Source organism: Ceratotherium simum, chromosome 30 (assembly GCF_057802395.1).
Source record: "Ceratotherium simum simum isolate JZ-2026a chromosome 30, ASM5780239v1, whole genome shotgun sequence".
Lineage (NCBI taxonomy): Eukaryota > Metazoa > Chordata > Mammalia > Perissodactyla > Rhinocerotidae > Ceratotherium > Ceratotherium simum.
In genome coordinates, this window is record NC_141929.1 from 2736800 (window position 1) to 2761973 (window position 25174).

General features: G+C 58.4%; 1 protein-coding gene across 1 annotated transcript in view; it reads left to right on the top strand.

Moving 5' to 3' along the window:
- The first annotated feature begins 398 nt into the window (after positions 1-398).
- Positions 399-25174, top strand: part of SLC7A5 (solute carrier family 7 member 5) — a 37547-nt gene continuing 12771 nt past the window's right edge. Inside the window, exons 1-2 of the mRNA XM_004437038.3 lie at positions 399-1009; positions 14118-14243. Coding sequence (XP_004437095.1) covers positions 502-1009; positions 14118-14243 — 634 coding nt within the window. The 5' untranslated portion in view covers positions 399-501. The remainder of the gene's footprint in view (positions 1010-14117; positions 14244-25174) is intronic.

Genomic DNA, 25174 nt, shown 5'->3' on the forward strand with positions numbered 1-25174 from the left:
GGGGTTCTCTACCAACTCAGCCCATCGGGGACGCACGCCTGCCCCCCACCAGACCTGGGCGCCCTCCAAGGGGCAGGCAGACCTTTTCTGAGCCCCAAGATCACCCCAAATCCCACGCTTCCTGCGCTGTGGCCCCAGGCCGGCCTTGCTGCACCGTCGGCTCCCAGCCTGGCTGGGGGGATGCCCCGACGACCGGGTCCCGTTCGGGCCCCCACCGGCGACGTTACGGACCACCGCGGGAGGACGGCCGGGACCACGCGGGGGCACGCAGAGAGCTCCACGTGTGGGCAGGCGGGGCGGGGAGGGCGGGGCCCGGCAGTGACGGCGGGGGCGGGGCCTGAGGGCGGGGCCTGGAGGCGGAGGCGGGGCAGGGCCTGTAAAAGGCGGCGCTGCCGGTGCTCAGCGTGTAGCAGAGGGTGCAGGCCCGGCGGGGCCAGCGGTTCGTTTGTGGTCGGCCGCGCGCTTCGTGTCCCGGCTTTGCCCAGGCGGCGGCGGGACAGCATGGCAGGCGCCGGCCCGAAGCGGCGCGGGGCCCCAGCGGCGGCCAAGGAGGAGGAGGAGCAGGCACGGGAGCGGATGCTGGCGGCGGGGGGCGAGGGCGTGACCCTGCAGCGGAGCATCACCCTGGTCAACGGCGTGGCGATAATAGTAGGGACGATTATCGGTTCGGGCATTTTCGTGACCCCCACGGGCGTGCTCAAGGAGGCGGGCTCGCCGGGACTGGCTCTAGTCGTGTGGACCGTGTGCGGCATCTTCTCCATCGTGGGGGCCCTCTGCTACGCAGAACTTGGCACCACCATTTCCAAGTCGGGGGGCGACTACGCATACATGCTCGAGGTCTACGGCTCGCTGCCCGCCTTCCTTAAGCTATGGATTGAGCTTCTTATCATCCGACCCTCCTCTCAGTACATAGTAGCATTCGTCTTCGCCACCTACCTGCTCAAGCCGCTCTTCCCCACCTGCCCGGTGCCGGAAGTGGCCACCAAGCTTGTGGCCTGCCTCTGCGTGCGTAAGTACCAGCCCCGGGCCCCGCCACGCATCCCCCGGACCATCTCCGCAGTTCCAGGGTAGGGTCGTGGGGCCCAGAACCCGCAGTCGTTTCATTCATTCGTGTACACATTCCCTTGGGAATTACCCAGTGAGACAGAGCAGGGTTCCTGCCCTGAGCCTCGGCGAGGCGTTCTACTTCCCACTTCGTCCATTCAGACCGGTTAGAGCTGAGTAATATTCTCTACTTATTGCATGGTCTCCACGTGGAGTCTCTGACAGCTAATTTCCTGTCTGAGCTTGGGAGAGAAATTGTGGCTAAAAAAAATTCATTTCCGTTCTCCAAACTGACCTATGAGGAAATCGGCAGGGGCTGACTCAGACTGTAGTAATAAAATTCTGCGTGGGCAGCGAACCTGCCTCCTTATTGGCCTTTTTGGAGAATCTTAGTGATGTCACAGTGATGTGATGGACCAAAAAAAAACTTTGGTCCAAATCTAGGACTAGTAATAGCAATGATCCATCTGCCCAAGGACAGGCAAACTTGCGGCTTCTGGCGGCTGTGAGATGAGGTTGTTATGGGATGACACGTTGGGCTGAGTGAGGAAAAGCTCCTCTCAAGGCAAGATGACTTGTTGGCTTCTATTGTCATTAAGAGAATTTTAATTGTCCAATTTCCATTATTGCTAGATACGATTTAATGTTTCAGCCGACAATGACACAGATGTTATCTTTAAAGGGCCTGCTCTCTTGTCTTTAAAAATGGATCCCTTACTTTCTTAAGCTTTTGGATTTAAGTAGATAAAGCTTCAGGATGGATGCTAGAGAGGCCCTTGCCAACACTGCCATCGCTGCCGGCCCAGGCAGGGTCTCCTACGTGGGAGTTCTTGTGGTTCAGAAACCCAGCTGTGACCTCAGTGGGTCCTTTATCTCAAGGAAGAAGCTCTTAGAAGAAAGGGTCTGGATGGGCCCACTTCTCCCTCTGCTGAGTCGTGGAAAAGATTTGGAGCCTGTCTGAGTCCCGGTCACTCTTACCCAGGTCGCGTAGGTGTCAGGAGCCTGCCCTCCTCTCTCCCTCTCTCAGTTCGGTGGAGAGTGAGGCCGTGCCTGCTGGGACAGCCACCAGGACTCAGGCTCGCTAGTTACTTGCAGAACTCAGGGTGGTCTGCTGGTGGCCGAGAACGGGACTCTGGGGCTCTGGGTCCCTTTCCAGTGTGGTGGCCCTTCCTGGGGTCTAGAAAGCACTTTCGGCTTTCTCACGGGAGATAGACGGGGTTGCCAAGGCCCTCCTAGGGCGAGGTAGTTCCCCACTGTGCAGATCCGCGTGGGGTGGGGGTGCAGTCGTCCTCAGCTGTCGTTCCTCCGGGGACCCGTGACCTGAGATATTTTCCACCTGGTGTCAGGTAAAGAGCCTGCACTGAGCACATGGACAGACCTGGGTTCTGTTTTGAGAAATTCATTGGGACCTCCGGCCTCGGTGTCTGCGTCTGTGGAATGGGGATTCCTCACAGCCCTCATGGGTGTTTGTGAGGCCTCTAGGCCATGGGGTATTTAATGAGTGTGGCACATGGGGACCGGTCCCGTGATGGCTGTGACTTATTCTCAACACTGCCCTCTGTCTGGTGTTCACCTTTAATTAGCATCTTGAGCTGCCCTGGAATTTGCTCTCTTCTGGTTTAACGAAAAGAAGGAAGGAGAGAGAGTGGAGAGAAGGAAGGGAAAAGCCAGAGGTGAATGCTGGTGTTTCCCTCTCTGGGCTGGGGTCTGAGCTGACGAGGTACCCACCGCACAGGGGTTAGCCCACCGGCTCTGCCTCAGGGACATAGGGGGAGAAGAAATGCAGGCCTGCCCTCAGCTCTTCCCCGGGGTGTTGGGTCAGGAGACCTGCTCCGTGTAGGTAAAAGGCACAGGTAAGGTGTGGGTTTGGCGGCTGTGGGGTGAGCCGTGGCCAGCTGACTTGAGGGTCAGTTGGTCAGTGGGAGTAATGACCGGGAAGTGGAGGGGATGCCATGGCAGCACCCCCTCAGTCTTTTAGCTGCCTGGCTTGTCTCCATCAGCACCTGTGACCCCCCACCCTGGGATGTGGGACCCTCCGTGATGTGTCCACCACTGTATCTCTGAGCCACAAACCAGGCCTGTCACAGCAGGCCTGTGTACAACCCATGCCCAGTTCAGGTGTCTGGACACCTGCCAGCTGCCAGGGCTGGGCCCCTCGCTGTTTGAGGCAAAGGCTTCTGGGTGTTTCCAAGGAGCTGACGACCCCAGAATCTCGAGCCGTGAGCTGAGTGCAGACGACAGCCCTGTAATTAGCACTGAAATCCAACTTTCCCAGCCAGACATGAAAGTGTTCCGGCCGCTGAGCAAGTCACGCCGAGTCACGAGACGGGGGCTGAGGCCTGTCGGGGGTACTTCGCAGAAGCGCGTGACCCCCAGGGAGGCCAGAGGTGCTGGGCGGGCATTTCTAACCCTTTTTCCCTGGGTCACAGACCCTTTTGGTAATCCCATGGAATGTAGAGACTATCTGCCCAGAAATGTGTATCAGGAGCATTCACTCCGAACTGTGTGTCGTCATGGGGTTCTTAGACCCCCTGAGGCTCCAGCCCAGGCTGGGAGCCACCCCCCGCCCCGAGAGTAGTGTCCCCGTCACCGCAGAAACAGATGGGATATTTTCTAGCTGGCACACGCTCATACTCACACCTCTTCTCACATGCTCTCTGCCCCAGCCTTTGAAATCAGTGTTGTCATCCCCCATTTACGGCTAAGGAAACTGAGGCAGAGGTGGGCTGGGAGCCCAGGGCTGTGGCACTGTCTTCCAAGCTGAACCACCTTTTGTCATCAGGCATGTGGGGACACATGGCCACATCTGTGGGGAGGGTGGCAGGTGCCAGGGGTCTGGGGTGATGTTGGTCACCACGTCCAGGTGTCTGGTCAGCCCGGGCAAGGATCACATCTGGACACACAAGGTCCGTTCGTGTCCCAGACTCCTTGGAAAGCACTTCCCCTCATGACTATGGAGAGCCAGACTCCTTACACGGAGCAGAATAGGAAAGCTTCCGTCTTTCTATTGAAGTCTTCACTTTGCAAACGAGCTTCCAGGGCGAGGTAGGCCAACAGCCATGCTGTTGGTTCCAGCTGCCCAGGGGCCACAGGCCCTGTCTCATGCCCACGCTGGCCTCCAGTTCCTGTCTGCTCTTTCTGTGGCTCATAGCAGGTCCCGGGGACCAAGGGGTCATGTGATTCTGCACCCCCAGTTGGTGTGACCTTCCCAGGCCCCTGTCCGCATTGTTGGCCTGGGGAGATGCGCAGAGCGCACCTGTTCCCACCCCCAGGCTGTGCCCCATCCTGTTTCCATAACGGGACAGCTGCCTAGTCCAGCAGCGTCTTGGCTCTGATGGTCGGGGTCCTATCTATATCCCGGCAGGAGGCCCCCACTCAGCTCTTTCCTTGATCCCGGCAGGCTCCTGAATTCTTGCTGGGGAGGGTGGGCTGTGTGCGTAGAGGGGCTCAGAGTGTGAGAGGTGTCTTCCCCCACACTGCTGTCCATCCAGACCTGCCTCCAGGCAGTGGCGTTTCGCTGGGCCTCAGCCACCCATCCCCTGGTGAGGTTTGCATGTTACGTGAGGAATTAGCACTGACTTCCCTTCGGGATCTTGGAGCATGATTCGTGCTGAGTCACCCTGACCTTCCTTACTGGCTGACATCTGTCACTGCTGAGACCCAATGGTCTGTGAGTCTGCTAAAGTGTAGCCAATACAGAACTGAGGCCACTGCTCAGGTACTCGTCCCACTGTGACCCTGTGGCCAGCCCAGCATTTTGTCCCTGTCTGTGTGAGCTGCCCAAGGCTGGCACGGGATTCAGCCCTCGGCAGGCACATGGGCTGCCAGGCTGTGTCTTCACCTGGTACTCGTCTAGAGGACACTTTCAGCCTGAGTCAGCTAAAGGCCCAGGCCGCTGCAGAAGGCCTGAGAGGGCCCTGACTCTGTCCCTCCAGCTCTGTGAGTTCCTCGGGCTGTGTGACGTGGGCCCCAGTGCTTGGCTTCTCTGGGCCTGTGTTTCAGAGTGCAGAGCAGGTGGCAGTGGGCGGGTTGTGCCTGCAGAGGGTGTGTGAGTCAGCCATCCCATCACGGAAGGGGTCGAGTGTCAGAGGGACTGTCCAGGAATCAAACATGACAGAGCAGGTGTCAAGGGGAATGGTAGACGGGCCGGGCACCAGGAGCTATGGCCCCACCAAGTGTGGGAGCGAGGTGATGGGTGGAGGTAGGGCCTGGCTGGAGCCCCCGCTGGTCGGTCTGGGTGCCCTTCGCTGTTGCACGCGTGTGTCACATGCCCTGGGGTCTTCCTTCAGAACCCCTCAGAGCTGAGCGAAAGGACCAGGGGTGGGTGTGGGGTGAGGGAGGCCAGTGGGGCAGTGGGTGATAAGGTTTTCCCCAAGGCCCGCCTGTTCTGGGGGCCTGTTCCTGGCTTGGGGTGAGGGGCCAAGGTCAGGGGTCTGGGGAAAGAGAGAGGCCGACCCAGAGTTTGGCTAACAAGCATCTTGTTCCAATGGGTTGGTGGGGTCGAGCAGTCAGCCCATCATTGCTGAGGCACAGAAGGAATCTGAGGGTCTGAGTCCGGCCTTGTCACAGGCGGACAGGGCATCGTGAGTGTCCTCTAGTCGTGTAGGGGCGGGGCGAGTTGTGCAGTGAGCCATGTGCAAAACTCGAAGGAGGAGTTCTCAGCTTTGGCTCTTTTCTGGGGTGGTGGGACTCAGTCAGGTGCAGCGCCGTCGGGTCTCTGTAAAGACCCCATTTAGGGTGTCAGGGCTGGGGGCTAGGGTGCAGAATGGGGACACAGGAACTGGGCCTTGTACTGGGGCGGCCCCGCCCGGTAGGAGGGAGACACATGTGAACACATGGGGGCATGCAGGCAGGGGCCCGGGTGCTCAGGGCAGGCACTCATGGGCACTGCTCCCTGCACATCCCCCACTTGAAGCAACAGCCTGGTTCAGGCGTGCAGGACAGTGTCCCCCACCCACCCGTCTCCTCCCCTTTGAGGGTGCCCAGTAGACATGCATCTCAGGCATGCTCATGGTGGGGGGCGCTACAGGATTTGCCCCTCAGAATCACCTGTTTGGTTAGGACTGATGCCCAGGTCCCCCACAGACCTAGCAAGGTGGAAGCATAGTGTCGGGGGAGGTGGGGTGGAGCTTCTCTTGGGCAGCCAGGGTTGAAGACCCTGGTTGTGTGGCCAGAGCATGGGAGTGGAACTTAGGAGACCTGGGCGTCCTCATCCCACTCCCTTGGCGACTGCTATGTGACTTTCAGCGAGTTGGACAACCTCTCTGAGCTCCATTTACCCCGCCTGTCAAATGAGAGTGTTGGGTTGGATGCTGTACTCATCGTCTCACCCTTCAGGTGCTGAGGCTGCAGGTTTTCTCTTTTTCCTTCTTTATTAGCATAACTGCTGGAGGAACAGAGGGTGTGGAATGGGGGTGGGATTTTCCAGGCCACAAATGTGCTAGTGTGTCCCTGCATTTAGCCAGCGATGCAAATTTCTAACCACTGAATCCCCAGCGCACACAGCCTCATCTGTCCTCAGCAGATCTTCACACTCCGCAGTGACCAGTCAGATTAATAATAATCCTTGATAGAGAGCCAGGCGGCGTGTTTGCATGTTAATTCACCCAGAGAGCAGGCAGCAATATTCTATTTAGCAGATGAGGAAACAGAGGCTCAGAGACACTAAGTAACCTGCCCAAGGTCACAGCATGTCAGAACTGGGGGTGCCTCCCTCCATCCTGGCTGTTCTGGGGGCCGGGGGCCCTTCAGGAGCCTCCCCATCTTCCAGGGCTCTTGCTTCAGAAGAGCCCAGTAAAGTGAGAAGTCACTGTTTGCGGGGTTTCCTGCTTACCCAGGACTCGAGGTGTTGGCAGATTCAGAGTTGTCTAAATCTGCTTCTTCCTGACATGTTTGGAAATGAATGTGTCAGCCCCATCCAGACACTCAGGCCGGCTGAACACTGTGTGGTCGGGCGTAACCAGGCCCAGTTAAAAATGGAAAAAATATGGGACCGCATATTCCAGGGCTGGTCCCAGGAACCTGTGAGAATGTGAGGCTGGCCTGTTAGTAATTCGTTTCACAGAAATCAGTGAAGCAGCGGGGCGGGGGTTGAGGGCTGGTGTCCCTGCTTGGCCTGAGATTCCCTGTCCAACCTGTCCTGGGCGGCGGCCTCTGCCGTCGGCACTGGACACCGGGCACTGGAGCCGAGCCACTCCCTTTGCTCTCAGGACCCTTGGGTCCCCCTTGAACAACTCCTTGCCCTGAGAATTGCTTCATTTTCCTTCGGTTTTCCAGACTATTTGGAGGTCTCGTCCTTGATTAGTGGCCAGTGGTGGGCATGTGGGTGGGTCGGGAGCCAGGCATTGACCTAAGCTGGCTCAGTGTTCTAGCATGTTCTAGAAGTGAGGTCGGCCAGCTCAGATGGTTTGGGGTGTCGTTGGGCTTCGCACCTTCATTTTCTTAGAGCCCAGTAAAGGTGAATTGTAGGTCCTGAAGTTACCCTCCAGTTCTCAGTGGGGTCCCTGGACCTGCAGCATCAGCATTCCTGGAAACGTGCTAGAAATGAAGATTCTCGGCCCCACCCAGGTCTGCAAATCAGACGCTCTGGGGTGGGGCCCGGCCCTCTGTTTCACAAGGCCCCAGGGGACTCTGGTCCACCCTGGAGTGTCAGACCCTGTCGCATCAGGAGGGATGAGAGAGTTGAGGCAAGAAATGAAGAGATGCTGGCGGGGCAGAGGGGTGCAGGCGATCGTGGGAGACTGTGCCTGGCGGGGGGCTAATGTGGGGAGGGGCTCCCAGTGAGCCCAGAGGACATCTGGACTTCAGGGGTCAGGGAGGAGGGCGCTGACCAACAAGCCCCGTGTCCACTGAGCACCCACTCTGGGCGCCCGTCTGGGCTGGGGTTTGGATGGAACCCGCAGAGCGGCCCTTGGGTGGTCAGCCCTATTGGTGGCCACTCTCTCAGCCGCCTGGGGCACACCAGCCAGTGCTCATGGTGCCTGAGCAAGCCCATGGTCACTGGCTGCCGTCCTAGGAGCCTGCCTACCTGCAGCCAGGGCTCAGGGTCCAAATGCCCAGTGAAAGCCTTGATGTTTGACAGGTGAGGGCCAGGCTCCAAGTCAGCAGGCTGATTGACTGCCTGGGCCTGGGTCTTGGGCCAGCCTTGGTCACAGTGGTCAGCTGGCGCTGCTGTCTGGCCCAGTGCCAGCTGCTGTCTCGGGTACACGCGGGAGACCAGGCTGGCTGAGCTTCCTGCAACCCGTTCAGCCTGCCGGCCACTCCCTCTCCCATTTTCGGGACCTGCTGGCCGAGCTCTGGGTAAAACGTCACTGGTCACTCATTTGCCTGGCGTCTTGGCCCCTCCCGGTCAGTTTCCAACAGCTGGGCCCCACCTGTGGGAGGCAGCATTCCTCATGGGCCTCAGCCTGTCTTTGCCCCAAGGATCGATCGTTTTTGTGGAAGGCCCTAAAACCATGTGCAGAAAGCACCTTCTTTTTTTTTTTTTTTTTGTGAGGAAGATCAGCCCTGAGCTAACATCCATGCCAATCCTCCTCTTTTTGCTGAGGAAGACCGGCTCTGAGCTAACATCTATTGCCAATCCTCCTCCTTTTTTTTTTTCCCCTTTTTCTCCCCAAAACCCCAGTAGATAGTTGTATGTCATAGTTGCACATCCTTCTAGTTGCCGTATGTGGGACGCCGCCTCAGCGTGGCCGGACAAGCGGTGTGACGGTGCGCACCCGGGATCCGAACCTGGGCCGCCAGTAGCAGAGCACGCACACTTAACCGCTAAGCCACGGGGTCGGTCTCCCGCGCCTTCTTTTTTAAAGAGACTCTGAGGAACCACGAGCGGCTTCTTAGTAGGACTCACTTAGGAGTGAGGTTCCTGGTCTGGGCTCTACTATAGGCCCTGCATCAACCCAGGTGTTACCCACGTCTCCCTGCACCCCTGTCATTCCATCAATCAGAGCCTCAGTGGGGAGGGGTAGGGTCCATCGCCACAGACCCTGGGGGCTCACTTCATTGGAGACATGGGAACACTGGATGGATTTTCTGAGTAGGGACTAGCTGGTACCCAGATGCTGTGGTTCTTTTGGGCTTACTCACGACCTTCCTCTGACGTGTTTGACCCTGAGTCAGGGAGTGGGAGTGGGGAGCTTAGAGGCGGCCTGCCGCTCCCAGGTGCACCGAGAGCACTGAACAATAGAATGAGTCTGAGTATACAGCAGGTGCTCATATATTGCTCTTGTTGCCAGGATCGGTGCTGATTTTATCAGCATCCACAAAATCCCAAGGGAGCAGAGCCCTGGTCACCAGGCTGATAAATCTCATTAGGGTTTTACCCTGAGTAGGGGAGGGAAATGGATTTGGGTGTGTTATTTTTTTTTGTGGGTTTTTTTTTTCTGTGTTTTTAAATGAAAACAGGCTCCGCTTGCATTTCAAGCCCTCCCTTGTGAGGGAGACAGCCAAGTGAGCCAGCACTGCATTTAACACGAGGCTGTAAAACTAGCAGAAAATAGAATGAAGTCACTGTCTTGAGAAGTCAGGTCTAGGGGCAGATCCCCGACAGCGGACAGCCCTGGGCCTGTGTGGAATTATCAGGGAGTGCGCGGCTGGGGGCCTGGAGACAGAGATAGCTGGTGTCAAGCTGGGGAGGAGCTGTCAGGTCAGGTCAGGCTGGGGAAGGAGCCTTTGGGTGCTGCCAGATAACCACCCTCCCCGAGGCAGAGGCCAAGGCCAGGAGGAGGCTGGGGACTCGTGTGTGTCAGTGGTGAACATGGCTTCCCACTCAGAGCACCTCGTCAGGTACCCCCTGTGCCACGGTGAAGTTGGCGTTATGCGTGGCCAGGCTGAGATGGGGAAGCAGAGACAGCGAGGGGTGTCCTGAGTCATGCTGGTGGGCGGAGCCCCCAACATCAAGCACCAGCGGTGGCAGTCCCCCCAGGACACCCTGCGCTGCCCGAGGGGGTCCTGAGAAGTAGCAGATGGAGGTGGGGAGCAGCTATGCGTCGTGGAACTTGTGCCCAGCCCTTTTCCTTGGCCCATGTGGCCCTCTGGGGATCTGCTGCCCTAGCGTCTGCAGGCAGGACTCTGAACCCAAGGCCGAGAGCTGGAGTTGAGCTCACGGCCAGGGTGACCGGGTGTCCCCCGAGGCCACAGGGCGAGAGCAGCCCAGGTGGCCCAGTTGAGGGGTCTTCCTTCACTGAGCAGCACTTCCCACCATTGAGGCACACCTAGACATGAGGATGGGGGTGCAGGTGGAGCCCCCCTGGGAGGTGGAGGGCGTGAGCCCCTTGGCAGAGGGACAGTGACTTTGCAGGAGCCAGGTGGACCCCCCAGCGCACTCCAGGACCTAAGCTCATTTGCTGAGGTTGAGCTGGCCCACCCCTGGGCATCACCTAGCTAGGCGGGCCATGATACGGAAGGATGAGGGTGGGGACAGACACAAACCTGAAGCAGGACAGGCTCCTAGCTTAGCCTGTGGGATGAGCCACGAGGCCCAGCCTGCTCATGACCATCTGCATGCAGCCCAGAGCCGGCTCCTTTCCCAGGGGCGCTGGGCTTATCTCCTCACCCCAGCTGTCGCGGATCGGGAGCACGACCATGCTTATTTGGGGCTGCTGACACACAGAACCCTGGAGAGGGCTGGCTTCCAGCTGGGGTACCCCCCTGACAGCACACAGCCTTTATCAGCCAGCCTGCCAGGCCAGCGCCCTGCCGTGTCCCCATCCTCTCCCTGCTCCTGCAACACAGGTGGTTTGTCCTCAGCTCCCTTCCGTGGAGGGGCTGCGAGGTGACGTGATGGTGTGGCAGCAGCAAACCCTCACGTTACATCTTGGGGCACCCAGCACCTCCTGACGGCCCCGTCAGAAATGCAGCGTCGCCCCGTCTTGCAGGTGTGGAGCCCGCCGCTCAGACGAGCAGGACACCTTGTCACGGTTGGGGGTGGCTGAGATGCAGCCCCAGCCACGGGCTCTCCTCCCAGGACTGCTTTGTTGAAGGTGAAAGACGTTGGGTCCAAATGAATTAGTTTATTTACTTAAGATTGCATTTCATTTTGAAATTTGTAAAAAAAGGAACACTATGGAGAATACAGTTCACTCATCAGCCAAAGTTGAGGAAGATTAGAATTCCGCCATATGTTTCAGTTCTTCTTTTTAAACAGAAATAAATATTATAAAGTTACCTTTGTCCTGTGATCCGGTCCAGTCCCCGCCAGACTGTGGACTGCCAGCCTGCCTGACCTGTCCATTATCTGATTATTTTAACTGTCGTGAGATAAGCTGTATGAGTGTAAAAAGAGCCTCAGTCCAGAGTGGCTCTGACACCTGCTGGGCAGGGCTCAGGGCTTTTTGGCAGGGAACAGCTGGGTTGGATCTTGGCATGGGCAGGGTGTGGGTCCTTTGTTCCTGATGGAGGGGTGTTGGGGTGGCACGGACGGACCCTGGGCCTCTGTCCACCCCAGTGACAACTGAGACCAGCACGGTGTGAGTGAGCGCCACAGTAGGACAGCCCACGGGCTGGAGGAGCCTCAGAGTCCTCATCCGTGAGAGAGGAGAGGTGCCCCTGCTCGTTGTGGGGTGGGGAGACCCGATATGGGGTGATTCGAGCAGAGGTGACAGCCAGAGCTGGCTCTGCCCAGCGTTGGCAGCACCACTCTGTTTTCTGGAGCCTGATGGCAGCAGGCCACTGCAAGGATAGGAGGGACTAGCCTGTCTGCCGGATGCCACAGCCCAGAAAAGCTGCCCTGTGCCTCCACACCTCCCCGCCCCCGCCTCCCTGGGGGTATGAATGGAGGCATGATGCAACTTTACATCAGCCTGAGGCTGGCTACTACCGGGTAGGCGTGTGCCTCGGGGAGGAGGGGCCAGAGGCGCTTGCTTCTCTATTGTCGACTTCCCTGAAGCCCGTGAAAGGGAATTCCATGTGTATCCTCCTCTCTCCACCCTTCGTGTCAGTGCTGTGGGGGATGGTGGAGGCCCCAGAGACCCGGGTCTCACCTTGGGGAGGGGGGCCTCTCTGTTTCCTCTTCTGTGCCCGGAATGGTGGTGCTGACATGCTTAATACCGGACAGCTGTCTCCCCATGGGGCCTGAGGGCCTGGACTGAGTGTGTGCTCACCCCAGAGCCACACAGTGAAGGTCAGCGGTGCTGTTTGCCCCGTGCACACATCGGCCCCCTCATCTGAGCCTTTCCCAGCCCAGACTCAGCTCCTGCTGTGCACGGTGGCTTTAGTACCTTGACAAGGACATTTTCTCGTGGGCCCCATGTTGCCACAGGCTCATTTAAATCCCCATCCACCCCGAGGCAGCTCCTTTTAGTACAGTCTCTGACAGGTGTGGAACCACAGCCTAGAGGGCTCGGCCAGGGGCCCCTGGGTGAGGGCCACGCCGGTCCATGTGTCACAGCTCTTTGCTGTCACACTCGGTGCAGGGGAACTTTGAGTATGTCAGTGTAGGAACAGCAGCCAAAAGCAGCTGTTTTCAACCTGAGCCTTCTTAGTGCGTGGCACACCGCATCGGTCAGCCATTGCATCAGCCGCAGCAGTAAAGAGACCGTGAGGGGGAGGAGGAAGCAATTAAGATGTCAGTTAATTTCTGAAAGAGATAAGCAGGCAGCAGGGTACAGCAAGGCCCTTAATCCTATCCAGAGCACATAGGGGAGCGTTCCGGCTTTTATTCTCCCTGATCTGCTAGATCTCATCAAGTTAATCAGCTGGCATTTATTTCTTTGGGGCCCATTCCTCAAATTGTAAAATTACATGTCATTAATTTAGCTGGGGAAAGAAGCCACCTGGGGTCTGCCAGCCCTGGGTTAGTTCTGTCTGGAAAAGAGAAGCAATGAGCAGACCTTTCCAGACTTTCTTACCTTATGCAGGCCTCTGGAGAAGCGGTGGATGTGTGCAGGGGGCCCAGTGGCCAGAGGCACTCTACATGGGTGCAGGTGTGCTGGTTAATGTTTCACCACCAGCCCTCCAGAAAAGCCCCACCCGTGCCCTTGCTCATGTCCTGGTGTGAACCCGCCGTGGGCAGCCGATTTCAGGCCCCAGCGTGAGCAGTGAGCGGGAGCTGGGACAAGCGCGTGCAAGCTCGCCCTCCTGGGTGCTCCCACCATAGCCATTCCACAGCACAGACCACCTGAGACTGTGCGTGAGTTAAAAGCAGTGACGTGGGCAGGGGTCAGTGTTGAGTGGTCGCTGCCTTTGTTTCAATATAATTTTATCTCATTGTTTGCAGAGTGGCTGTGTTAACAGCCAGTTCACTGGATCCCTGGACACTTGTGGGCAGCTCCTGCACACCTGAATGTCTTGACAGACTGCCCATGGCTCAGGGCTGTGGTCTCAGCGCACGTTTGTGGGGCCTGGCTTAGCTGCCCACCTGAGCCCCCGTCTCTGCTCCCGTCCAGGGAGCCCACTGTGACTGGGGCGATGTTCAGTTTCCAGTGTGTGCTGGAAAAGCTGCAGTTGAGGGGGAGCTTGTGTGTTTTCTTTACCAGTTGGGACCACCTGGGCATCCCTGCTTGTGGACCCCGGCCGTGGCGCTCACCTCTAGCCCCCATTTCAGGCAGCGAAATTGCCCCCATGGTCCCACCACTTGGCTTGTCAAATGGATTTGTGCTAACAGGATACCTCACCTTCCTGTTTCCTCTGTGGGATTCTAGAAGATTCTCTTTGAATAAAGGGTTTCCCACCTTCAAGAAGTTTGGTAGCCCCCGTGCGTGAACGCAACGAATTCTGCTAAGATGTTGAGTGGATGCAGGAGGGTGAACGCAGTCATCCTGCAAATGGCAGATTTGCTTTCTCGATCTCGGCCCTGAAGACAGCACTTGGCTCAAGGCCCCTACTCTTTTCAGGAGGGACTGTCAGGTGTGCAGTGGTAGGGAGAGGAGGAAAGGTGGCTGTTTTGATGGTCAGTCCCTCAGGAGGTTGAAATCCATTCATTAAAAAAAGTCCTTTATGACAGCCCAGGGGCCCCTGGGGTTGTAGCTCTTGTGAGGGTCAGGAACATGTGGTTCTCAACCTTTGACCTTAGGCCTGAGAACTGTCTAGTATGTCAAAACAAGTCCCAGGACTCACTCGCTGCCCTGTCTCTGCAGTGCTGCTCACGGCCGTGAACTGCTACAGTGTGAAGGCCGCCACCCGGGTGCAGGACGCCTTCGCTGCCGCCAAGCTCCTGGCACTGGCCCTCGTCATTCTCCTTGGCTTCATCCAGATTGGGAAAGGTGAGTGTGGCCTCGGGGCCCCCAACAGCTGTCCTGTGAGGCCCTGCTGTGCCGGGGCGTGGGGTCCTCATCTCTGAATATCCCCAGCCCGCAGATCCGCTGTGCTCTGACATGTCACACGTCACCCACTTGTACCCTCACCCTAAACAGGGGGGTCCCCATCTCTGAATGCCCCTAGCCCACAGATCCCCCACACTAGCATGAAGGCGTTCACTTGAATCGGCTGGGTCACACCGTCCCGGGAGAAGCCGACACTGAGTTAGACTGAACATCACCGTACAACAGCCATCCCACAGCTGATTGAAGGGATCTGCCCTGTCTGCTCCAAACCCTGCCTCCTACCCACACGTTGGGGTTGGGGGGAGGACGATGACTCAGGGGTTCGTGGAGAGAGCTGAGCGCTGTGCCTGGCACATAGTGGGTGCGAGGAGAGGAGCTATGGCTAGTTTTGTGTTTATTGAGGTAGATCTTGCACATGGGATCGTACACAAATCGTAAGTGCCGATGGGTGAACTGTAGCCGCCCCTCAGGGGAGGACGTAGAACACCCCTGCCCCCAGCGGGGCCCTCGTGCCCATGGATGCCCCCACCCCGCCAGCATCTGCCATGCTGACCTCTCCCATTGTAATCAGCCACTGTGTCCTGTCACGTATGGGTCACCCATGCCGTGGCATTTGGTGGCAGTGCGTCCTCTCAGCATGGGGCCATGTTCCTCGGGGATGTGCCACGATTTATCATTATGTGGGCAGAGATGGAGTCGTCCCCCCATTTCTGGCGACTATGGAAGATGCTGTCAGGAATGTTCTCCTGGGCGTCTCTCGGCAAACGGAAGTCCTGGTTTCTCCAGGACGGGGTGGATGGTAGGCCCAGGTGGGTATCTACGTGGCTTTCGCAGATCAGCGATCCTGCGGTGGCTGGTCCAAGGCAGGTTCTGAGAACCCCTGCAGAGAAGGTCACCATGAGGACACACAGGAAGCCCCCACAGCCCCGTGTATGGGGGCAGATGGGACCCTGGGCCTTGTTCCGTGTCTCAGTGCTGTTAGAGAGCTGGTGGCGTGGGAGGCCAGCAACTGTGTCCCGTCACATGCCAGGGCATTGCTGGCTGATTCGGCTGGTCCTGCAGGCAGCTTTCGTGGAGAAAGGCAGGATTTGGCTGAGTCTGCATTGCCACATCCAAAGTCCCGAGAGGCACAGGGCTTGCATGCGGTGTGAAGCCCTGGGCGGTGGGTGGCTGTCGTCTTGTCGTAGCCCAGCCTCCTCACATACTTTGGGGCCGGCCAGGGGTGAATTGAGCGGGTGGAAAACCCCTAATGGCCCCAACCCTGGCATGTCCTTGGGGCTTCTGCCTGCGATGCCCAGAAACCCATCCTTGCAGTTCTGGCCTCTCCTGCTCCCTTGCCCCCCCACTGGCCACACAGGGCACCACCACACTCTACAGGAATCCGGCATCTGCAGACATGGGACTGTGCAGGAGGCACTCACAATTCAGGAGACTTGGATGCACGTGGGGCTGCAGTGGCTGCCATGGTGCCGGCCCTCACCAGCCCTCTCTCAGGTAGAGAGAAGCCCACAGTGCTGATCTACACTGACCTAGTAAAGTGGAAGCAAAAAGCCAGATAATTCGGGCAGTCCCTCTTTATTAAATACATTAATGTGTGTGAAGCCTTTAGCACGGCGGCTGGCCCCTAGAAGGAACCTAGCATCTATTAGCTACAGTCATCATCGCTGGAGGAGAATCCACCTGATTTCCAGATCACTCTCTACGGAAGGTGGCCCAGGTCACTGCTGCGGGAACTGTGCTTCATCGTGGGAGCATGTGTCTGGCCAGTAATCGTCAGCCTTAGTGAGTCAGATCACCCTGGAGGTCCTTGAAACACCACTGGTGGGTGAGCCCACCAGGCAGGGCTGGGATGGGCCAGGGGCTGCCTTTAATCCCTGCCTCTGCTGCTCCTGGTGCTCCCACCTGCTCCAAGAGCCTTCCTGGGACTTCAGGTTTCAGCATCTTCCTGCACACAGGACTTTATCTTCTCCCTTATTCCTCGGGTCTTGAGGACCCTGGTCAGGGCTGAGTGACTCCGCAGCCTCAAAGAAAGTTCGGCCAGGGAGGACTGATGGGCAGAAGGAGAATTCCATCCTGTGCCCACCAGACTTTGTCCAGCCAGGAAGTGTGTCCTTTGAAAGAAGATTTGCTTGTGAAGGCATTTGCTTGGCTGGTGTGTCAGATGCAGACGGATGAGGCATGTATAGAGGGACCTGACTTTTGTAAAAACAGATTTACGTCGAGATAGCAAAGAGCTTTTGTTCCGCTTGAATACATACTATGTTTGTAATTCCTTTGCTGTCGCAGACACCCTCCCCCGAAGCACTTCCTCTCTGAGCTTGGGATACAGTGCAGCATCTGCAAAATTCCTGCCTCCTGTTTCCTTCAAGAGATGTATTTTGTTCCCAAATGAATGCCCTCCCTTCTGGAGGACACATTGTTGAAAACGTTGACCCCTGTCTCCCACAACAGTTGTCTGACTCCATTTCCCCCTCGAGCGCAAAGACCTCGGGCAGCCTGCCCTATCCCATGGACCCCGTGTGATGGCTGGCGGGAGGGCCCAGGGCCTTCAGGCAGGGGCTCAGCTTGATTGTGCCCAGATTGGCCGCCGGCCTCCCGCGTCTGGAGGATGTGACCCGCCATCTCGCAGAGTGGCCCGCGTACGCTTCTTTGCTTCACCCTCGGTGCCCGCTGCTCCACCTGCAGTGAGTGGTCTTCCTCCTCAGCCTGACCGGCACCCATGTGGGCCGGGGGCTGCAGAAGGGGCTTGGGCGTGGGCCGTTCGGCAGTCCCAGGCCTCTGTTGGCCACGTTTCCTCGTTGCCTTGAGACCTGTGAACAGCCCTGCCCTCGTTCTTCCTGACGTCCTTCACCAGAACTTTCCGAGGCCCCAAGTGGGGCTCTGTGCCAAGACCCAGTGAGGACACGGCCCTGCTGTCCAGAGCTCACAACCATGTGGGGGGACATCAGACAGCTGAGACTCACGAACAGGAGAGTCACAGACGGGGCTGCAGCCCAGACCAGGAAGGCCCTTCTGAGGGCGAGAGGGGGCATCTGGATGAAGGCACAGAGTTAGTGTGACAGAGGGACAGCTTCACAGGGCCTGGGGCTGGGACCTCGGGTGTGGGAGGGGCTCGGGCTGTCCCTGGGACTGGGGGCACCGTTGGAGGTGTCTGGATTGACTTCCAGCGTTTTCAGAAGGGGAGCCCAAGCTCTGGTGGGCATTTCACACCCGAGTGGCCGGTCGCACGAGGTGTGGGTGCGGGCGGCTGGGCCAAGGCAGCCACAGAGAGAAACAGGCAGGCATGGTGGGCAGAGGGCGCTTCTCAGCTTAGGACGTGCCCGCCAGCTTTTGTCCTTGTTCTTTTGTCTGTTGGCGCCTTACCTGCAACACCCTGCTGGGGCCACAGTACCAAGGTCAGGCCATTCCCAAAGCTGAGCGGGTGTGTCCAAGACCGGAGGGTGGGAGTAGGGTGTGGGAGCCTTGTCCCTCGTGCCCAGGGTCCCTCCCAGAGGACACACAATGGGACCCTTGTGGTTTTGCTCGGGCTGTGGCGTCCTGTGGGAGAAGAACTCGGATCTCCTTGAGCAGTTGCAGAATGGATTGCATAGTTTGCAGATAAAATACGCAAAAACACGTCCTTCCTCCCCAGTGTTGCATTTGCGCAGGACAGCCTCTGCTTCGGAGGTCGTGGGAGGAGGAGAAGGCTCCTCTGCACCAGGGCAGGCCCGGCCGCAGCCCCTCTGCCTCCGCGGTAGCTCACACCAGCTCACCCAGCCGCTGGGACATTAGCCCCAATTGCCAGGGACCTGAGTGTGGTTTGCACCACAAGTGGAGACTCTTAGGCTCCAAGTTGATTATCTCTTATGTCTGGGCACTGTCCCCACGTGACTAGGGGGATCAGGAGATGGAGGAAGCGTGGGAGATGCCCCTGGGCTGGAAGGAACGGCCTTGCAGCGGGGAAGGCCCAGCAGGGCTGTGAGTGACCACGTGCCCCCAGGGCTGGAGACTGGTCTCTGAGTCACTTTACAGTTTACATTGGTTCTTAGGTTAGTGGGGCTCAGAGAAGAGGTGGCCAGTCCGCTGCAATGGGGGGCACTGTGTGCGGGGACGTGAGCTCCCTTAGGGGAAGGCCCACCCCTCCATCCTTCCCGGCGGCGGGGTGTCGGGCGTCACAGGGGAGGTGGTGGGAAAGGCCCCACACAGCCATAGCGTGTCTGTGGTCTCATCTGTTTTCTAAACTCCTGGGGGAGCCGGCCCCTTGGCCTCAAGATCAGCTGCAAACCTCCAGTTGTTCTGGTCTGAAAAGGCCCTCTCCCCGCTTCCCCGGCTGCAAGACACCCCTGAGCACTAAGGATGCCCACACAGGGGCGTCCAGGCAGGGCAGAGAGGAGATACTTGTCCTGGGAGGGTCTGGGTCTCCAGGTCAGCTCTCCTTGGGCAGGTCCCTTCGCCTCCTGGAGCCTCAGTTTCCTCATCTGTGAAATGGTGATAATGGCAGCAGCCACTCAGGGCCCTTGGGGCCATCTCTCACTGTCTTCAGAATGTTGCCAGGCCCCTCAGAGAGGCCCTGAGAAGAGCTGTGTCCATCGCAGGGAGGGGACAGGCATATGGCGTGCTCCCAGGCCCAGCCACCCCTTTATGGAGGACTTCAGGGCACCTGTGACAGAGCCTGTCTCAGAGGGGCTCAGGGTCCACAGGACGCTGTAAACCGGGGGCCGACCAGGGATGGGGTTCAGTTCTCCACAGCGATCACCTGTCCCCCTGGAGACAGGGATGGGGCCAGCAGGGCAGGCCCATTGCCCGGTGGCCAATGCCCTGTGGCTGGTCTGCTCCTTGAGAACACCCAGAGCGGTGGGTCGCGCAGCAGACACAGGAGCCCCTTTGGCCATTCGGAAGGACTGTGGTGGTGAAGCACAATGGAGGGAGTGTTGGTTGGTATTTCCTGTGGGTGTTCTTCGATAATTTTAATTGAGTCCTTCCCACTGGGCCTGCAGGGCTCTGTGGTAACCCTGTGTCCAGCATTGTTAACAGAATTGACATCTTGGGCTCTGCGTGAGCCGCCCACCCCTCTGAGATGGAAGGCCTGGACGTCGGGCTCTTTCCCACCGCCGCCCTGGGGGGTCACGCATGGACAGAGCAGTCAGGCCAGGGCTGCAGCAGGTGGCCGCCACAAAGCCCTGTGTGGGCGTTCTTAGTGCTCAGGGGTCTCTTGCAGCCGGGGCAGTGGGGAGAGGGCCCTTTCTACCGGGACTAGAGGTTTGCAGCTGATCTTGAGGCCAAGGGGCTGGCTCCTCCAGGAGTTCAGGAGACAGACGACACCACAGACAGACGCTGGCCATGTGAGTGAGCAGCAGCTTCCTCTCAGCCCCCAGCCCAGATTCCTGCCTCGTCACTGTTCCCGGACGTCAGGCATAGCCGGAGTGGAACAGGCCGGGAGACAGGATGTGGGCCCCCGTGAGCTGGCCGCGGGATGCAGCCCCTCTGAGGATGCCGGATCTCTGAATGGAGCAGGGGAGCCGTCACTGTACTTTCTCCCTGAGCCCGCTAAGGGCATGGTCACGCAGAACCCACTGACCAGACAAGACTCAGAGCCCTGTGGCCCCGTGGCATGGTCAGCCCATTTCACAGAGCAGGAGCCTGAGGCTAAGCACTTGCTCTCTTGGCCCATGATTGTGAGGCGAGATCCAAGGCCACAGCGGTTCCATGTCCCTCCGTGTCTGTGAGGCACAGAGTGGAAACCAGGGAGGTCTGACCCGTACAGGGTGAGGCCCAGTTGGTCTCTGTCTGCAGGGAGTATCCTGTGGTTGCCATAGCAAATGACACAAACGAGGGGCTTAAAACAACAGAAATGTGTCCTCCCACAATGCTAGAGGCCAGAAGTCCAGAACCAGGGCCGCACTCCCTCTGAAACCTGTAGGAGAGGATCCTTCCTGCCTCGTCCAGCTTCCGATGGTTCCTTGGCTTGTGGCGGCATCACTGGTCTCTGCCTCCATCCTCGAGTGGCCGCTCCCTGTGACTGTCTCTCTCCTTTTCTGTGTTTTATAAGGACACTCAAGGGATTTAGGGCCTCCCCCTCCGTGATCTCATCTCAAGGTCCTTATCTCAATTCCATCTGCAAAGATCCTTTTCCAAATCAGGTCACATCCTGAGGTTCTAGTGGACATGAATTTGGGGGGACACTATTCAATGCACTCCATGACGTAAATGACTGTTATGTGCAACCCCAGAGGGTTAAAGTGGGACAGAAGGCGGAAGGTTCCGGCACAGTGGATGCTCCCCCAATTTGGGGAATGACTTTCTCCTTGTCAGCTTTCTGTGTCCCGTTCTGGGAGGGGTGCCCATGGGCTGTCGCAGGAGGGAAGGCGCTGGGCAGGCGGCCTGGTCAGCCCCGAGGCTCTGGGATTTCCTCTAGCTCCCTCCCCACCACCATCTCCAGATGGGGGGTCAACAGGCTGCGGTTCCCATGCCCTGGGCCCAGGCAAAGCCCCACTGAGCGTTTGACCAGGACTTCCTCCACGCAGAGGCCTGGCAAGGTCTTGGGACGCAGGGACCTTGGGGAGCCCCTGTCCTCTGGCTCAGGAGCCAGAGGGCTGGGAGGAAGGACCCCTCCTGGTCCTGTCCCTGTGTGCACATGGCCGCTGGGTGCCCTCCCAGGCTTCTGTCAATGAGGAGGCTTCTCTGGGGTGGGAGTCCCCCCCCCACCCCGGGGTAGATGGTTCCCATGGCTGTGTCTGTGTGAACCAGAGATTTGGGCTGCTTGTCCCTGAAATCAGCTCCCCAGGGCCTTTTGAACACTCCGGCCCCAATTACCCCAGTTCTTGAGGGGATCCTGGCAGGCGGGAAGCAGGTTCTGCCTGTTCTCAAGGCTGCTGTGACATTGCGATTTGCCAAAGGGCCTGGTCTCTGGCTGTGCGTTAGCTTTCTTGTTCTCGGTGGCCCCTCAGGAGGTGCTGTTGGTGGCTGCATTTTAGGGCCAGGCGAAGAAAGGCAGCCTGGAAGGGGAAGGGGCTTAGGGGCCTGCCCGAGGGCACACCGCACATGCCCCAAGGGCCGGGACCCACCCTGAGGTGGCCTGCCACCTTCCATCTGGGCAGCAGGTTAGAATCGGCTTTGAGATCTGCAGAAAAGCCCCAGAGAAGGGGTGACAGCACAGGGGACCCCCCAGTGCGACGGGAACCGACAGCATCCTACTGTGGGGCCCTGCCCCTGGTCCCCGCGGGAGGGCCTGCACTTCTCCGTTGTTCATCATGACCACTTTCCGGCTGCCTTCCTAGGGGACAGGGCCCTGTGAGGATGGAGCCTGAGTGGGGAGCTCAGTGGTCATTGGGCTGTTGCAGCCCCCATCCCGTGTCCGCCCAGTGCCTGGATTTCTGTGCTGAAACAGTGATGGAGCCCTGGCTTGGAGTCCATGGGAGAGAAGGCTGAGAGCAGGCAGCGTGTCTGCCCTGGCCGTGGAGAGTGGTGGCACATGGGCCAGGCATCTGTCACCCGCCCTCGAGAGGAGGGTCTCTGCCCAGCACTGTTGCCATCTGGGACCGTCTGCTCTGGGGACCGCCCCATGCGTTGTAGGTTGTGGGGCAGCACCTCTGGTCTCCACCCACTAGATAACTCCCACCCCAGCTGTAACAATCCCAAGTGTCTCCAGACGTCACCACACATCTGCTGGTGCTGGGGGCGGGTGTTGAGAACCACCCTTGTGGAGTCTAGAATCTGCCCTTCTCCCAGGAAGGGGCACATCTCCCATCTTTGTCCCATGGTGGCCGCCAGACGCGGGGCAGCTGCTGATGCTTCTCAGTAGATAGAGGCGTGACTGCCTCCCTGGCTTCTTGCTGCCCTGGAGACAGGCAGGCAGGCCCTCCCACTGGCCCTCCAAACCTCCCTAGAGCCCACCTGCTGTTAGGGCTCCAGCCCTGTCAGGACGGCCAGACAGAGCCACTGCCCCAAGTGGTCACCCCTGAGCTCCTTCAGGCTGCTCCAGCCCTGTGGGGGCCAGGCCGGGTGCTGCACAGAGCCAGCAGACCTGGCGCCTGCGTCGTGGCGCCCATTAAGAGAAGGGGCAGTGCGCTCAGCCAGCGTTTGGTCGGCTGCCTAGTGGAGCTTCGGGTTTCTAGTCTGGGCTGGTGTCCAGCACAGGCTGAGGCCAAGGAAACCCAGGAGCTCTGCCATGGGGGTGCATGTGTGCCACCCACTCTCGGGGTGATTCACTCTCAGATCCCTCCCTCCCACTGGTCCGCAGTGGGGCACACTGTCTATGAGAGGCAGGAAACAGAGTGAGGTGGTGGGGCAGGGGGACAGCTCAGAGGAACTTGTGGCCGGTTGATTGGGGCCCAAAGCAGCCAAATCCTTGGCCGAGCTTTGCCTGCCCTCCCCCACTCCACCCCACCCCCTGTCAGGAGAGAAGTGGGAGGTCTGCTGGCTGCTCTCAAGGCGGCAGCTCTGGGGGTGCCGTCCCTCTGTGCTCCTGGATGTCCGCTTTCCTCCGGGGGACATACGGAGTGAGGCCCCAGGCAACTGGGGGAGGTCCCGGCAGGACAGTGAGATTCTTCAATCCGCACTTGGTCAGAGCTGCTACTATTTTCTTGGGGTTTCAGAGGCTGTGAAATTGAGCTGTCAGTCCAGGAAATACTTTTCTGTGGCAGGAATTCCACCCCCCGCATGACCATCTCAGGGAGCCGACTGCATTGACATATCAGAACTCTGAGCTGGTGACCACAGAGCAAAGCGACCCCTTGATGAGAATATTGAAGCTACCTAGGCCTTGGGGCCGGAAACGTCTATTCTTACCTGAAAACCCCAGGCTGTATTTCAAGCCTCGAATTTTATCGTCGGCAGGAGTACTAGCCATCCCCCTGCATAGCAATGTCTCCGACCCACATGTGCGCACACACACACACCCTGTGTCACTAATTCGGGATTGTGCTTGAGATGGAGCCAGTTTTAACAGCTGCACCAAAACTCATAACCCAGCACATGTGAAGAGAAATTCAATTTGAATAATAAACAGGAGATATAAAAGTATATCCTGATGTAAATGGGGCAGATTAATGAGAAAATTAAAATTCAAGGCAAGCCGGCATTACTTGGAAGGAACTTTTCCAAGAAAGACTTTTAATGTTCCAGTGGTTGCAAGACCCTGACCTGGCAGCACCCTGTGGGGATCTTGATCTTTTGGAGATCCCGGTAGCGGGACCAGTCCTAGGTGGCCTCCCCTAGACTCTCAGGGGCACCCGCAGCGTCCCAGGAGAACGGCAGGCCTGGGGTGGCGAGGACTTGGGCTCATGCACGCAGGACCCAGAGGTGAGAGGTGCTGGCCCTGACCTTCACAGAGGCCATCCTCGTGGTCCCTGCTGTGTGCCAGCAGGTCCCCACATTCCTGGGCAGGTGGCCTGAGCCTCAGTTTCCCCAAGTAGAACAGATGCTCCTTCCCATTCCCCACAGCAGAAGTACGTGGGCAAGGCCCTGGGATGTGCAGGGCTCTTTGGATGTAGAGGAATGCACATTCCAGAACATTCCACGGGGGAGCAGCTGGGAGGGAGTGCTCTGCTGAGGGGCTGTTGAAAGGTGTGCCATCCTGGGCCAGCTCTCTGCACTGCCCCCACCCGCCCGGCCTGCTGACCACCCTGTGACCAGACGGTGCTGGGCCCTGGGCCTCCAAGACAAATCACATGCAGGCAGCAGGTGGGGTGAGGTGCCAGCCATCCTGGAGCCTGTTCTCAACACAAGACTGTGGCCTCCTCAGGGGGCAGGGGCGGGGGGATCTGGCTCAGGCCAGAGATCAAAGGTCCAAGCACACATGCAGGGTCAGGACTTAAGCCCCACAGAGTCCAGGCGTCCAGAATAAGACGATGGACGAGAAACAGGAACTTGGGGTCCCCCCCGCCCCCGTGGCGTTTGCCGTGGGAAATCCTCTGCTGCCTTTGAAATGCAGGCTTCAACTGGATAAAATGACAAAGTTTTACGGGAAGCTCCCTTTCACGGGTCCCCTTTGCAAGCCTCCACACGTACTATCACCTGTCCCATTCCTGGGGTGGCCGAGGCTGTTATCCTTGTGAAAGGCATGGAATCCTTGGGGGTCCTCCATCCGCTGTCCCCCGTGGGGCCTCAGACCCACCGGCTGTGGGCAGCATTGACCAGTGTAGCAGCCCTGGGGTCACATCCCAGCCTGGCATGTGGGACCTGGGCCAGCGGCTTCTCAGCAGCACGAGGGCACAGACACTGTGGCATCCAGAGCCACAAGGACTCAGTTAGAAACGGTCCCCGAACTAACGAGCAGTCCCCGTCTGACTGAGAGTCCAGCTCCTTCAGCTCTGTGTGTGCCTGGCAGGCCAACCACTGTCGGGTGGATGGGAGGTGACCCAGGCACCTTCATTCCCGTTGGCGTCTTTGCTTTTGTTTCAAGCCCTCCTTCCTGCAAAGTAGTCACCTGTGAGGTGTGTGTCTGTGCCATGGCCACCCCCAGAGCCGAGGGAGCCAGGAACTAGAAACCCACCGGGCAGGTGACCCTCATCAGTGGAGAGCTGAGAGCCAAGAGCCAGCCCACCCAACCCCTGGCCTGGGAGCATTACTGGACCATTTTACAGATGATGTAACTGAGCTTTAGGAAGGGCCAGAAACTGTCCTAGTAGCCAGGGACCCTCTGAGACACTCACATTTCATGGTGTCTACTGTACTGAGCTGAATGGTGGCCCCCAAAACACATGTCCACCAGAACCTGCGAATGTGACCTTATTTGGAAAAAGGGTCTGTGCAGATGTAATTAAGGTGAGGATGGAGATGAGATCATCCTGGATTCAAGTGAGCTCTAGATCCTGCGAGGTCCCTATGAGAGACAGAAGAGGAGACACAGTGAAGCGGCCATGTGAAGACGGAGCAGAGACTGGAGTGATATG